Here is a 16,566-nt window from a genome sequence, read left to right as displayed (position 1 = left end):
CACACTACTATATGCAAAGTACACCAGTGGTATTACAACCATATGCCCATGGCTGGGAAAATACTAACATTGCTTCAACGCTGTTAGTGATTGCTACAAAAATTGTGTACCACCTATAGCAGGTAAAAGCTCCAATCCCTTTCATATGGGAATGCTTTTATTTTCTTCTCGTATTGGGAAATTCAGGAACCTTTACTGATTAATGCTTCATGTAGTGGGATTTAGCCTTAAAATGTAGTAGTGATAGATACAATGAAAAGAGGACCCTGGGATCAGTGTCGTGGACGGAAAAAATATTTGAAGTGGCTTCTTGTTGTTCTGTACATTTAATTCTTGCACACTGAAGTATCTGAAAATTTAACTTCGCTATCAGGTCAGAGCCTTCTGTAATCTCTTGTAAGAATGAAGGAGAAGAGTTGACTAACTTCAAGTTTCTGAAATTCTCTCATTGCATGTTATGTTGTTAAACCTGCAATGGATACCTGCATTTAAGTGAACTATGTACAGCTAATGTTGCCTTTTTTTTTTTTTCCCTTTTTTTTTTCTCCCCTGCCCTGTAGATTACCAAAGTGGCCTTGGAATACCACAACTGCAATAAAAGCCAGGCAGCTGAGCCAGATCTTCAGCGCTTAGGAGACACTGATTCACCAGCTTTTGATTCCTCTGTACCAGATGCACATACGAAATTATCAGAAACATTTTCGATAACCAAGTCCCCATGCTGTAACACAGTGGTGCTTCCACAGTGGCATTCAATATCTAGAACTCACAATGTCTGTGAGCTTTGCATTAACCAGACACTTGGTGTCAAACCAAATAAAGTCCATGTGCCACACTGTAACTTTTTTGAGATAGAAGCAGCTTTGGACTCTTTCTACCTCCAGGAACATACCTTTTTTCAAGTTATATCAAATACCATAGAATGCAGCAATTTCTTAAGTTTCTATAGTCCCTTTAGCTATTACACTGCATGTTGCAGGACAGTAAACAGGCATTTTTTAAGCTTCATTAGTTCTGAGAAAACCATCTTTCAGACCCCCAAAGTAACATTTTCTTCCCATGGGAAGAAAGATGACACCCAACATTCTATTCCTCACATTGAGGATAGGAATTGTTTTATTCCTGACCTTCATAGTAGTGTCACTAACTTTACTGGTCTGAGCTGCAGGACCAACAAAACCTTGAATCTCTATCTACTGGATTCAAATCTTTTTTGGATATATGCAGAGAGACTAGGAGCATCGAGATCTACTCATGTTAAGGAATTTGCTGCCATTGTTGACCTGAAAGAAGAAGTGCACTATGTCTTGGATCAAAATCAGTCACTTGTTGGATCTACCCTGGGTATGGTATCCACTATACAAATGCTTGAAATGAGAAAATTAAGTTTGCAAGTAAGCTTATCAATGGAAAACTTAATGCTGTTTTGAAAAGTAAGACTACAGTCAACATTGTGAATCGTAATTTGTTCTGTTCTGTGTATTAGTTAATCAAGCACTAGACTTGTGTTCTAGAGGATATGAGAACTAAGTTTCATATACCAAAAGTATATGAAGTTTAAAGTGAAACACAAAATGCGTAATTCTTGACTGGCTGAAGCACTGTAAGAATTGGTAAAATCTAAACTAATTTGCTTGTGGGGAAAAAAATTACTAAGTATCTAACAAACTTGGTATTACAGAAGACATTCTATATTAATGGTGGTGTTGATGTTTGCTCACCCATTCTGTGTACTAAAATATCACAGACAAGTCTCCACTTGTAAGCAGAGACTAACCCTTCCTCTTGTCCTCTGAAACCAACTTAGAAATTGTTTTAAATTTATTTAGCAAAGTATGTGTGTTTTCAAAGTAGATCTCTGTAATGGTTTTGGCCAAATGTCTCAATACTCTTATTTCCTGCTTCAATCAGAAGAAAAAAAAACCTAACAACCAAACCCAAAACAAAACTAAAAAAATAACAAACCCAATGCAGTTCTGATTTATTTGCAAGTTATTGACTCAGGCACAACATGCCTAATGACGTGCATTTATGTATCATGATAACGTGCAAAACTGAGTCCACCTGTGGAAAATGCAGGAATTTTTCATGTTAGCAGTGTAAGCAAACATGGAAGTAAGTTCAGTGAATATAGCATTAAAATAAATTGTTCAAAATTGCATATCAGTAGAATTCTTACAGCATTAATTATGTTTTGCCATAAATCTGGAAGTACAAAAGTATGCACAACAGACTTGTTGGTCTTATGGATCTCATCCAGCCCTGTATCCTGTCTCCATTATAGCCCCCTAAAAAAATCATTCTGGAAAACCAAACGAAAACCCCAGTGACCATAAAAGGATGCTTGGGGAAAATTAAGATCAGAGTGAAGACACATTTCTTTCCCTTTTCTGCTCCCAGTACTTTCTGTCTCGAACTTTTGTCAGGTCACAGGATTTCCTGAGCATGATGAGGGTTTCTCTACTGCGTAATTCTCAGTATATTTCTATTCTAGGTCACCTGAACTTGTGGAAAACTTCTGCTTCTACATAATCTTTTCAAGGAGTCACTATGATTTTATGTTTGGGGTTTGTGTGGGTGGGTTTTATTTCCTTAAGCCTCTTAACTTTTGATATTGCAAAATTACAAGCAAGGTTTGTATTTAATGCCTTTAACAGAATTTAGTTTTTACAGATGGTTTCTAAAAATTCAGGACTACGTCTTTTCATTACCCCTCTCCTTTCAGTTAGTGCTTACTCATGCATTGATACTCCAAATCAGGAGCTCTAGAAAGAAAAAAAAACAACACAACTGTTTTGGTCTGATGTGAGAATTTAATGAAATGCTGTGTAAGTGTAAGATTAAATGTACCGCTGTTTGCATTTCAGAGGTAAACTTGATGTTCTGGCATTTTGTATGTATGTTAAGGTGCCAGTTTTACTTTGGCCTAGGTTTTGGATTGGAAATATCAGCACAAAATGTTTTATCTGATGAAATAATTACTCTTAGCATGTTTGATATTATATTTTTGTCTTGATTATTGAATACTCTTACAATGCACAGAATAACGTTTCTCTATCTAAATTGAAAAGAAGGATACAGTCGCTATCTTGCAGCAATTTAGAGAACATGGTCCAGTCTCAGAGTAGTGCAGCTGAAGGTAGTTGAGGGCTTTGGAGCTAGCTTTACATTTTTACCACTGGCCAGCTACTTGTTAAATACCTTAAAACTAAGAAGAAAGCTGAATGAACAGGATGGTGGTCACTGGTGAACAAAAGGTGGCTGGTCATATTAGCATGGGAATAGCACAGCATTTAAATGTCAGAAGAAAAAGAAAAGTACAGGGAAAGTAATTAAAAATGAAAGAATAAATGCAAATAAATGTGGAATTAAGTTGTCAGGATAAGGGCCTGAAAGTGAAAAATGGTGAGAGGATACTGTTTATGAGTTAGCAGATACGTGGTTAGGAGCATAGACAATTATTATTATAGTACACTGAATAAAAGTAGAAGCAAGATTAGAGAGTAGTGTGGCAAGTGAAAAGACTGTAATCAGCAAAACAAAACCAGTAAAATACTTACCTTGTTTTCACATCAGTGTTGGTTACTCAACAGTTGATACCAAACTGTCAAAAATTACTTACATGAAACCAGGTTTGAATTTGTATTTTCTCTGCAAGTTCTTCTGAATCCAAAGTAAAAACTGCCAGAATCACACATTTATGAAACTGAAATAACTTTGTTATGTATCAATCTAATTTCAGAGAACTTCATAAAAAATTTCAGTATTCTCTATAGTCCCTTGAAAAGGCATCTTGTTGATGACCCTTCAGTCCGTCTTCATGACCAGCGTGTAATCACTGAAGTGACTACTAATACCTTCCATCAGACAGTGTTTTTGAGTGAAAAGGTAATACCTCATTGCTGACCAGGTTTCTTGCAAATTGTTGCTCAGACTTTTGAAGAGTGGGTCTCATTCTTCTTTGATATTGATGTGATAAAATATGTCATTTTGTAACAATTCAGAAAGTACCTTTTCTTTAAAAAAGGCAGTTTGGTATAGTGTGATCTTAACTAAATCTGAAAAAGATCATCTTACGGTGTTAATCCAAAAGTCAGTGCAACTGATTCTTTGATAGGTTTCAACAAGGTTTGTTGGGTTTTGGGGGACTGCTTGGGCTTTTTGAGGGGAGAGGAGGGGGTGTGGGGGTTTTCTTCTCATATGTTTGAAATACAGATTTTAATTTATTTTAAAAAAAAAAGGCGTCTGCCTTGCTTTTCCCTTTCTTGCACTGTAATAAGAACACACCTAAATACTTAGGGTTTAAAGTAATAGTGAAGAATATTCTGATTTCTGTGTTTTACACCTCAAAGGAGATAAATGCACCACAACTTGTTTTCTATATGTTACATTCTTTTGTAAAAGTTAAAAGTTATTGCAAAGTAGACATAGTTAAAAAAAAAAAAAGAAAAAAGAAAAAAAAATCCAAAATATTTTAAATCTAAGCTATTATTTGAAAGCACACAGCAAAAATACCCCAAAACTGTCACAGGTGAAGGCTTTCCAATTGCATGCTGTGAAATTGCTTTAGATCTCACTCTGAACTGTGATTAGATTACTTTGATTTCTTAAAGATGTGGTAGTAAGGATCAATATCTATTATCTGTCAGGTCTGCAGTGAATGTATGCATCTCAAGTAATTGTTTCCAGTAGCCCTTACTCCTGATGTCCAGATACCATCTCCCTGCCCTCGCCATGAAGTATACAGTCACTGTTGGATACATAGAAGTTTAAGACTCTGAGAGAATATTGAGAAGTGTAGTAAACTTTGGTGCACTTCCACTTAAAGGGAATGATGCTAAACTAAATCATCTAATCCTCTTCATTTTGTCTTTTTCCTATGGAAATAGAATTCACCAAGTTTTTGTGTATTAACGTGGTAGACAGAGGCGTCAGTAAGTATCTTACAATAAAGTTTATTAACATTAGGGTACAGTTTCCTTTCACATATGAAGGGTTCCAAGTTTCAGATGTTGTGAAGACTAGTGCTCCTTTACTGTGGATTAACTACAATAGATAATAAAATTCGTCTCCATTTCATTTTTCAGAATGTCTTGCTGCTGTATTATGCACAGTGGTGTGGATTCTGTGCTTCTCTTAATCACATCTTTATTCAACTTGCTCGGCTTCTGCCTCCAGATAATTTCATTGTGGCAAGGTAAAAAAGATTCTATTTTCAACTCTCTGAAATAATACAAGTTCATTGAGGTCATCAGCCTAGAAAATAATTACTTTTCTTACTATAATCTTGCAGTAGTAGATGTGAATGTCATCTGCTTCATTTCTCTTTGAATGCATTATTTTGTTTCCCTCTGTATAGATTTGGTGGTTTTCAGTCTCACTGTAGTAATTATCCAGTTTAATTAAAAAGAATTTTTAAACAGCTTTTAGCAATTTTTAAACCTTAAAGCTTCCTGATTTCAGGAAGTGAATCAATAAAACAACAGCAGAAAATAATTTTTACTCCTCTATCTGGTAATTTGTAGCAGATAATAATATCCTATAGTATTGTATTTGAGAAGTTTTTTGAACCAGGAAAAATACATATTGTTGGGTGTTAATCCTGATGGGCAGCTGAGCACCCCACAGCTACTCACTCACTTCCCTCCTCCACCCTCAGTGGGATGTGTGAAGAGGAATGTAAGAATAAAACCAGTAAAATCTGGAGGTCATGAGACAACAAAACGGATTTGTTTAGGATTGAAGGATAAGTGGAAGGAGAGAGAAGAAAGCAAAACAGGTGATGTAACAGCAATTACTCAGCACTTCCTGTGGGTAGAGCAATGTCCAGACAGTTCCCAAGTAGAAGATGGGTAAATCCCATAAAGCTCCCTCTTTTCCTTTTTACTGCTGAGCATGTTACATAGTAAGGAATAGCTCTTTGGTTTGTTCAGGTCATCTGCCTGGTTGGGTCCCCAACCCCCAGATTATCTACTGTAGAGTAGAAACTGATAGAGTTTCTACAGAGGAGGTAGAGTAAGAAACAGGGAAGACAACTAACTGTCATCACAAACCTAAAATGTGGCACCATACAAGGTACTAGGAAGAAAATTAACTCTATCCCAGCCAAATCCAGTTTATAGACATATACATATATCTATATATGCATCTGTATAATATGTATTATTATATATATTAAAATACATTTTTGTGTAAGTTAAACATGTTTTTGTTTGGCATTCACAAGGCTTTTAATGTTTCAGTGCAACCCAAACATTCTTGTTCATGTATTTGATAATACATCAATAGTTACAACATTTGCTCTGACTGCATCCTTGTTTCATTCTGACTGAACTTACTCCAGAAGGCAGAGTGAGATGTATAAGAAAAAAATGCAATTAAAAATCTGGAGTTATCATTTGTTTCTAATTGCAGCTTTATTCCCACAGATGTAGTGCTGTTCTCAAATCTGTACCCTTTCTCTTTTTTCACATTGAAGTTCTCTGATTTGTTGGGTTATTTTTATTGCAGTATTACTTATGTGTATCATCTATGATTTTTCTATAATAATATTGCTGTAATTAATAAGAATTTTATTTGTAATCTAACAAATGCAGAGAAGAACATAACAAGTAATTGAACAAGTGTGCCCTTCACAAAATCTTTTGTTCCTTTAGAAAGAAATGATGCCTTTAAGAATATGCTTGGCCTTGGAAGGACCAGTTTACTCCCAGAACTACTCAAGGGGAAAATATTCATAAAGCTGGGCTTGAGGAACAGCGAATAGATAAAACTTCAGTTTCATGTTCAAACTATTAGGCAGGTCTGTCTGTTTTAGAAAAGGAAGGTGGGTACACAGTGAAGATGTGATGAGTGATGTGCAATTTAATTGCTGAGTGAGAGCAGTTGGAATACTGTACACTTTTTTTTCTAGAAAAAAAATACCACAGATACTTGTTAAACTGAGATTCATCCTCTTGAATAGCAGCAATTACTTCTGCTGACTCAAATGCACAATTTGACATTTAGACTTACTTTCACAGATTTGCATTTCCTTCTTGCCAACGCCTAAAATGACGTTTTACAAGAAAATACGGATTGTTCATCTGCCAGTTCTCTTAATTAATGTATATTTTCTTAACAGAATTGATACCACTCGAAATGACCTTCCATGGGAATTTATGACAGACCATCTCCCAGCCATTTTATTTTTTCCTTATGGGAGGTAATGTAACTCTTCTTCCCTTTGGGTTTCTAACTTTCATTTTACTAAGTTGTAATAATTACCTCGTTACATGTTTTAATAGAGAAAAAAGCCAAACAAATTCATTTCTATATATGCATTCTTACTTTATGCGTATTCTAATTTAAAAAACAAAAAAACCCACCAAACTAACAGACATAGATAGCTGATGGTATGCAGATAGTGAATGTTCTTGCCAAATGTCATAATCTGATTGTTTGGAAGTCTTATCTTTATGGACAGCACCATTCTTAATCTTCTTCCTCAGTTAATTTTCTGTATTATTTGGTTGTATTTCCTGTTATTAGTTTGGCATGATTCAAATAAATCAGTGAGTGACTACAGGAGGCAGGAAAAGGAGAAATGATATAGATGATGGTGCAACATAGCTCTAGTGCTACTTGTATATTATTGCTTCTAATTGGCTAAACTAAGAGACATCTCAAATAATATTATAATGGATTCTTGCAGTAAAATGCAAGGCTTTGCTTTTTTAATGAACAGGAAAAAAAAAAAAAAGCACAGATGAAGAATAAGTAATCCAGGTCAAGCTTGGTCTTGTTTAAGAGAACAAAAACAATCCTGACATGACAGAGGGGAGGAGGTAGATTGTTATGTGGGTTTTGGTTGGGGTTTTTTTGTGTCTTGTTTAGTTTTTTTAAGACAAATTTTTTACTTTAAAAAGTAGAGAATCTGAGTACTAAAGGAGGGCTTATGCAAACTTATGTAAGAACTTCCAGTGTAAACTAACACTATGGTTATTGAAATATCTTTTTTTCATTCCTAAAACAACACTTACTACTTCACTATTTCACTTAGGCATTGATACATTTTTTTCAAAGTTCTAAATTTTTTTTTTGTTGAAATAGCAGAGATACTTTAATTGTCATTAGTGTTCTACTGACTGTATTTAGCAGTAATTTAAAAAATAACACAGCATTGCCTTTACGGATGCTATAGAATTACATGTGTATATTGTTTGTGTATATTGCCAAAATGTTCTAGTTTTCATTCAGATTCAGTAACAAGCACTGGATTTTTTTCATAGGAGAAAAGTATCGGCAGATTTGTTGGCATTCTATAAGTCTTACATTGTTTCTCCCAGACAGAAAACAAATTAAACTTCAGTAGTAGTTTAAACACCTACAGAGGAAAATATGCAAAGGAGATTAAAAGAAGGGGTACATGCTGTTGAATCAAAATTATACACAGGAAGCAAGACCTTGAAGAAGGAGCCAAGAAATAGAGGGCAGGGTAGTTTCAAAGAGACAGCTAGGATTGAGAGTAAATTCTGGGATGATGAAAGAAAGCTGAGGTGGAGGAAAGGAACTGATTCATGAATGGGTGAACTAAAAATAAGCAGAGCAAAGGAGGGTGGGGTAGAGATGCACAAAAGGTGAGTCAGGGAAAAAAAGAACTCTGAAGGGATATAAAAGGGCTGGAGAGTACATTTAGGACTGGCATATGAGCTGGAATGGTGTATGAGGGTCCTGAATCCTACTCTTCCTCTGCAGCAGGGAAAAATTCTGAAATGCAGCATCAAACCTTTGTGTTGTGTCTAATCTGTACCAGTACGCACAGTGCAGGTACATCCAACATCAGATAGGCTAGGAACAAGAAAGAAACCTTGGGTGCAAGAGAGCAAAGAGCTTTTGAAAGTGGTCAATTTATTGTTTCAGTTGTGGTTCTGGTGTTACATGTGTGCCCTGTGCAGTCGACTTGATTGACCTTGGGTTTGTTTTTTCTCTTTAAAAAGATTAATAGTCTTACACAATTAAGTTTTTATAGCAAGGAAATAAAAACAAGCACTATAATAAAAGTTCTTTGCATTGTAAAATAAAAATGTTGATTTCCACCCTTATCCCTCAAGAACTCTTATCATCAGCAAATGGTAATTCAGATTATTGGTACTGTGAGGTGTTACCTACCACAAAATCTTTAAACCTGTGCCTTAAGGTTTTCAATTCTAAATCAGTGTTTTAATTCAGTACAGAAATAGTTTCATTTCTATCATCCCAAGTTCCAACTCATCATTTCCCCTGCAGTAAGCCTTGCACATCAGACTCCCTCTGCCACATTCCTCCAGCTCAGTTCCAGTCCTTCTGTGTTCCCTAGGTCAGTTGAGCAGCAACTCAGCTGGGAGAGTCTGCATTACTACAAAGTCTGGTATTCCCTTTTTCTTTTCATAGATGCTCATTTTGCCCTGGTCTGTGTTATAAAGGAGCTCTAGACTGTCTCTGGTGTGACAGACTTTATAGTTTTAGTAAGATTGGTTTTGTAATGTTCCAGTTGGTTTCATCAAGGTACCTCACCTCTAATCATTGTTTTCTGTCCTGCGTTTCCTTTCTGGTGTGTTTTATAATTAGTTGCATCTAATCAAGAAAATTAGGTTTTGATAGTATCTGTAGTATCAGTAGCAGTACTAGAGTAGTCATTATATTAATTTTGGATATAATGGGGCCTCATATTATGGCTCTCTGTGCAGCTCCTTATGAGACAATTTTTGCAAACCAACTGTTCTCAGTTACTTTCCACCCCATGCTGTTAATATTTTGGTTTGCTTTTTGCTCTAAATAGCCTTTTACCTTTTCTGATACATACTGTGGTTTTGATTAGTAAGAATGGATGATGATGTAGTAAAATATTACCATTGTATAATGAGTCAGTTTTGCCTTAGTGTAGACTATTTTTCACCTAAATCATGTTATGGTTCATTAAACTTGGATGGGAGCTGATTGTTAGCTCAGAAACTGCTCATGCTAATTATAAGACTAACTCGGTTCTTCACTAGAAGTTTGCAGGGGAGGAAAAATCATGTTGCTTGTGCTTCCAGAAATAACTTAATTTTGATGAGCAGGAGCTTCATCTGGCTGAAGTTTTTTTAATTACTGATAAAGTACAGTATCTGTCCACTACCTGAAACACATTAAGTAGATTTCAGTAAATGTCATTGGCATATGTTTATATCCCATATGCTAATGAGTGGATATCACAGAAAGCATTTTTGAGGCAGCTGTAATTGGTAACTGAGTAACTCATGTTCCAGATGCAGAGTGTGAGCATTCAGAAATGTAATGTCACATGCAGGGGGACATGTCAGTGTCGGTGACATTGACAGGGGGATTGAGCATGCCCTCAGCAAGTTTGCCGATGACACCAAGCTGTGTGGTTCGGTTGATACGCTGGAGGGAAGGAATGCCATCCAGAGGGACCTTGACACACTTGTGAGGTGGGCTGATGCCAACCTCATGAAGTTTAACCATGACAAGTGCAAGGTCCTACACCTGGGTCGGAGCAATCCCAGGCACAGCTACAGGCTGGGCAGAGAAGAGATTCAGAGCAGCCCTGTGGAGAAAGACTTGGGGGTGTTGGTTGATGAGAAAATGAACATGAGGCAGCTTCAGTGTGTGCTCACAGCCCAGACAGCCAACTGTATCCTGGGCTGCATCAAAAGAAGCGTGACCAGCAGGTCGAAGGAGGTGATCCTGCCCCTCTACTCTGCTCTCATGAGACCTCACCTGGAGTATTGTGTGCAGTTCTGGTGTCCTCAACATAAAAAGGACATGGAACTGCTGGAACAAGTCCAGAGGAGGCCACGAGGATGATCAAGGGACTGGAGCACCTCCCATATGAAGACAGGCTGAGAAAGTTGGGGCTGTTCAGCTTGGAGAAGAGAAGGCTGCGTGGAGACCTCATAGCAGCCTTCCAGTATCTGAAGGGGGCCTATAGGGATGCTGGGGAGGGACTCTTCATTAGAAACCGCACTGACAGGACAAGGGGTAATGGGTTGAAACTTAAAACAGGGGAAGTTTAGATTGGATATAAGGAGGAAATTCTTTAAGGTGGTGAGGCATTGGAATGGTTTGCCCAGGAAGGTTGTGAATGCTCCATCCCTGGCAGTGTTCAAGGCCAGGTTGGTGAAGCCTTGGGTGACATGGTTTAGTGTGAGGTGTCCCTGCCCATGGCAGGGGGGGTGGAACTGTATGATCTTAAGGTCCTTTCCACCCCTAAGTATTCTATGATTCTGTAAGTGTTGTCCATGGTATGTGTTGTACATGAGCAGCAGGGGTAGGTAGGCTTTGAGGCTTTAGGCATTATACTTAAATCTGGCTTTCTTGCTTTGCGGTAGTTTTTGTTTATATTTATCCTTTCTCTATTTGTGTAATTTACCCATGTCTGGATGCATGCTATATACAGTTCATCTGGGTATGAATCTGGCCATCAAAGGAAAGTAAACCTAGCTTTTCTTTGTTTTGATGGCTTCCTAATGAAAGAGAATAAACTTTTGTGAAGACTAAAGACCATACAAAATGATAAATTGTTAGCTAGCTTCCCAGGTAAAATAAGGCACTCTGTACCCCAAGAGCCAGCAGGCAGCATTTAGGTTAAACTGGAACATGCTGAGTGAAAGGTTGAAGATGTAACTGTTACAGAAAAAGAAGGTTAGGAGTTAACCTCCCATCTAATCCTCAGAGGACAGTTTAGCCTCCTAGGTTTTGTGATGGAAGTAGACACATGGTCCAAAAAAGGGGTAGTAACTTCAACATTTGACACGGCTGGAGGTTGTGGGTGTCTTTTGGTGGTTAGTAGTCTTAAGGAAGAAATTTGGTACTTGCTGGTCTTGAAGCAGCTTGTCAGGTTAAGAGTAACAGTTTGTGCTGTTGTAGAAACAATAGGCCTGCCTCTTCATATTCACAGCCATATAATGAGCTTCAGAAAGGAAAAAAAAAAAACCAACAAAACTCAACCCACACTTATATGGCATGTTTCTTTCATCACATCAGAGGCATAAAGACAGGAGGAACAAGTAAAAAGATTTGGGTTTTTGACAGCAAGAGGACCTTGCTGCTTACTAAAGTGACTGCTTACTCTTTAAAAGCAAACAGTATTTTTCTGCTCCTTGCAATATCCTTCTGCTCTTGGAACACAGTAAACTACTTCTTCCAGGATAGCATATATAGGACATATAATAGGCTCAAAATAATAATTTCCCAGATAGCTTTATACATGTGAATACTGATGCAGTGCAGAGAAGCTTACAGCACCCAGGCTGGAGTACAGGTAAAAGGGTTAATGGAAAGAAAGTACAGTGTGCTTTATCTTTATTACATGAGTTCAGGTTTCTCATAGCTTCTATACTGGCCATTCTTGATGAAAAAAAAAAAAAAAGATGCTTAGATAATATCATTGCTTGCCTATCTGAATGTTTTCATGTTGTGTCTTTCTAGGAAGGAACAAAGTGTGAAGTTCCCTGAAGACTTTTCAGTTAACCTTCCTAATCTTCTTAAATTTATTTTACATCACTCAAGTTCTTCTTTGTCAGAGCCCTGTACCAAAGAATGCCTACATAAAGAAACAGTTCTACAGCAAGGACATATCTCCCACTTAGAGAAAGAAATTGAGAAGTTAAGATCAGAAATCACTGCCCTTCATCAGGCCCATGACCAGCTTGAAGCACAGCTGTCTGAAGCTAGGAGAGAGGAACATAGACTACAGCAGCAAAAACACACACTGGAAAAACAGCACAAGACTCTGCAGCTCCACAGTGAGCAGTTGCAGGCCACATATAACCAGAAGAATCAGGAATTACTAGCAATGGCTGAAAAGCTTCAAGAATTAGCTGATGCATCAGAAAACCTCCTTAAAGAGAATACTTTACTGAGAATCCTGGTAGCATCAAGGGAAGGAAAGCTACAGAGCCAAGACAAAATTAAAGAACCCCTTCAGTCAGAGCAGACACTTTCTGAAGGTAACTCTGAAGTTTCAACAGCTACTGACACATTAGAGGAAAAAAGGATTGATAATATTGATACCACAGAAACAGAACACAGTAGTGGAAACAGGACAGAATGATTACTTACACAAAGTCAAATGATGCAGTATTGGGTAGGTATTTATGCAAATTTTATTGAAATTCATTGTAAATAAAGACTTCTTCCCCCACATGATCTAGAAAAAGAAATCAAATGGAATATTTTTGTATACTTGAACAACTTAATAGATACCCACATCTAAAGAGAAGAGGAGAATGGAAAACACTTTCTGCACTTTACTATTGCACTAACTTACAAATTTTGCCATTTAAATTGAAGATTGTGATTTTTAGGGCAGCAGTGTGAAGCACTTCTGACTCGGAACCAGTTATTTTTCACTGGCTTTCTCTTACAGTTGCTAGAAGAGAGATTAGTCCTTTGATTTTTACTTTTCCATGATTTCTGAAGCTTGCCCTTTACACTGCATTTCCTTTACTGAATTAAAGTTGAGATACTTCATCCATGTAATCAGTGAACTTGAATGAACAAAAAGTAATCTTGCTACAACTGTTCTAGAACTTCAGCACTTTGTACCACTTTTGTATACCAGTTATTTGACTGTCTTGAAACCTGTAACAGCCGTGTGTAAACTGTTTTCTACTGAAAACTAAGGAGTCTTACAAATCAAGAAGAAAAGGATTAATTCAGTAAGAGGTCTAGAATCTGACAGTTTAAGCATTTCAGTCTGGCTATACATGCAAGTCTCATGAGACTAGTATCTTCCAGAAGAGCATGTGGCAAGGTAAAAAGCTGTACCCCATATCACTCAGAAGGCAACAGCAGGAGCTTTCTTTTACTTGACAGCATTAACTTTGCTTCAAATTATACCCTTCAGTTAATTTTTACTGCTACATTTGCCTTTTTAAGTCAACATCTTACTGCAGAAGAAAGGGACAAGACTTTTTGGCTAGGGTGATACTGCCTTGCAATACAGAGTTCTCAAGCAAGCTTGCAGGCTTGTGTTACTCCATAGGTACAGGTACAAGAAGCCAGTCTAACAATGTCTATATAGCTGAAGAACTTGAACTTCATTATTTGTAACATCTCAGGGAACAGAGTTACAGGATTTTTCTTTACTAAGCAATTAAGTGTTTAAAAGTTTCAGTAGGCAAAGGAAGCTATGTATAAAGTCACAGAAAACAGGTCAGTGGCCTCAAAGCAAGTGTGCCTACCCTAAGAGTTCTAGAATACGTAAGCTGCCAGTGGTGGCTCAGTGTTGTTCTTTCTCCTCCCCTTTCCCCTCTCCTCCTGCTAACACTTTGAGGTCCAGGACAATCTCTTTAAGACATCTTGTTAGAGTTCCTATAGCTTAACTATAGCACAAAGCAGGATCTGGAAGGGGTGTTCTTGTTTGTAAAGACTTTGCCATTGCCAACTAAGAACTCTACAAACTGAACAGCCAATCTCCCTTGCCCATACCAGCATTTGTTTTTATAGGAAAGCCTGAAACTTAACTCTCTTGATTTAAATGTACTACTACAAGATACCTACAAGATATGTTAACTGGATTATATAGTTAACTGTTTGTAGACTAAAATGCCTTTTTACAACAGGCTGTTAACATATATTGTAACTGCTAAGTACACAAACAGGAGTTCTAGGAAAATTTCATACTAGTTGCACTTAAGTAACCACTTCTGCAGTTTCAGCATGCAGACCTACAGAAGAGAAAAGCCTGCTCTACTGCCATTTCAAACTCCTGGAAACCTTCTGGACCGGCCCCAAGGGTTCAGTATCCATCATCAGTTCCTAGGCTGGTGTCCATCAAAATGGCAGTTTCCTTGCAGTAGCTAGATGGTTAGAAGACTCAGTTCTAGCAGCCAAAAGCTTAACCTACCTAGCTGCAACTAAACAAAGTCATTCTCATAGCTCCTGTGTTTCCCACCTCAACATGTTACTGAAGGATTATACCTATTCTCAAAAAAGGTACTCTGCATCAGTTCACTAAACTGTTAAGAGGAGTTCTGACTTTATAGCTGTGCACTCAAATTAATAGCAGAAGCAAGCTTTAACTGCAGATTTGGTTTTGAAGGTCTGGAATCCCAGCTACAGTTGTGGTTCAGCAGTCCTCCTGTTATGTACAGTTGCATCACATATTTCCATATGCTGTGGAACACAAAGCAAAAAGCTTCTGGCAGCTTACTTACAGTTCACAGTTGTAAAGTAGTTCACATTACAGTAGTAGCTCCGTCAAAATAGGCTCAGCTAAACATTCAAGTAACAAAGTAACAAAACATTAGTAGTCTCTTTACACCAATATATCCCTGTGTCCATTGCCAGCAATGGACATTATGCCAGGTGGGTCAGCTCCTGTCACAGAGGAATCGGGATACACAGTTGATGCAAAGTGCAACTTCTCAGTGCATGCAGTTGCTAACAAAGCTGATGTAATCCTCATCAGGGTGTTTTGTGATGAGTAGCGTGCATGTGACCAGGTTCTTCACAGGAGAGATTCTTCTGCCAGTTACACACATCATAAGCGTAGTTCATACACATGTTGCTCCAAGTTAGCTATGTACTTCTGTGCCATTTGGAGTTAGCTTAGTTTTCCTCTCTACACAAGGTCCTTTAGCAGAGTACTGCACCAGAAGGAAGGGCTCTTTGGTTTCTCCTTCTCCCACAATGCTTTCCTCATCTTCAGACTGGCTGATCCTCTGCAGACGCAGGTAACACCAGCAGCCCAGTATCAAGGCACCAAGAGCTGCAATAGCAATCAAAATAACAATAACAGTCACCACTCCAGTGGTGGGGCTATGATCCGTAATAGACATGGCAAATATTTCGGACTGCACAACTTCTTTAAGGAGATTCCTTCTGTCCCCACTACCAGGCCTGCTGCATCTTCAAACTCCTGCAGTGGAAAAAATAGGCACTTCATGAAGCTGTGCATTTTTACCATATTCAGCAACATTATATTCATGGTTGGTATCCTTCACAATGGCACATGACCCTCTTGCTGTTGGTGCTTTGAGCTTCTCACTCTCCTACACTTCTTAGTCATTTTAAGCTATTTTTTTTCAAACTCCCTTTGAAGATGCAGGTTTCTACATCAAACTAAAACAAATAAAAACTAAACTTATTTCAGCCTTTGATGTGCTTGTCAAGCCTGCCTAAGAGGTAACGATTTTTACTGGGAGACAGAAGATGACACAAGACACACAAAACAGACTGCATGGAAGTTACACAGTTTAGTATAGTGACATTGAAGACTATTTAATACAAATAATCATGGGTGAGCTCTCAAATCCATGACAAGGTCACAATTCAACTACCTTTAGTTTTCCTAAAGGAATCCTACAGAAACAGTACATTAGAGAGTCTGAAGTCTGAGCCTTTTAAAAATTTAATTTACAAGCATCCATATACTAACAGTTCCAGGTTTGGTAAGCTAATTGCAAAGGTAGCTGCAGTAAGTCTGTCTGTAATACTGCTCTGTTTAGAAGGGTTGACTACATGGTAATTAACTGGTTGTTCATTGAGCTGATAAAAACAGATGTTGCTTTATATGCATTTTTTTGTTAATAAGCCAGT

General features: G+C 37.6%; 2 protein-coding genes across 5 annotated transcripts in view; one reads left to right on the top strand and one right to left on the bottom strand.

The window, feature by feature from the left end:
• TXNDC11 (thioredoxin domain containing 11) overlaps positions 1–13,170 on the top strand; it is a 33,232-nt gene extending 20,062 nt beyond the window's left edge. For all 4 annotated transcript variants that reach the window (XM_057407880.1, XM_057407881.1, XM_057407879.1 and 1 more), the window contains 5 exons: positions 561–1,344; positions 3,743–3,888; positions 5,088–5,197; positions 7,124–7,204; positions 12,451–13,170. In XM_057407880.1, the coding sequence (XP_057263863.1) occupies positions 561–1,344; positions 3,743–3,888; positions 5,088–5,197; positions 7,124–7,204; positions 12,451–13,075 (1,746 nt within the window). In that variant the 3' untranslated portion in view covers positions 13,076–13,170. The remainder of the gene's footprint in view (positions 1–560; positions 1,345–3,742; positions 3,889–5,087; positions 5,198–7,123; positions 7,205–12,450) is intronic.
• Positions 13,171–14,980: 1,810 nt separating this feature from the next.
• Positions 14,981–15,970, bottom strand: SNN (stannin). Its single transcript, XM_057407878.1, is given in 2 exon segments — positions 14,981–15,844; positions 15,847–15,970. Coding segments are annotated over 2 exon segments (411 nt in total). The 5' UTR covers positions 15,956–15,970; the 3' UTR covers positions 14,981–15,542.
• Between the last annotated feature and the right edge of the window lie 596 nt (positions 15,971–16,566).

The sequence above is a fragment of the Pezoporus wallicus genome, unplaced genomic scaffold (genome assembly GCF_028554395.1).
Source record: "Pezoporus wallicus isolate ANWC-B61680 ecotype Strahan unplaced genomic scaffold, APGP_CSIRO_Pwel_v1 contig_4012, whole genome shotgun sequence".
Classification (NCBI taxonomy): domain Eukaryota; kingdom Metazoa; phylum Chordata; class Aves; order Psittaciformes; family Psittacidae; genus Pezoporus; species Pezoporus wallicus.
Note: the sequence above shows the minus strand (reverse complement) of the source record. Positions and strands in the feature narration are given on the sequence as shown.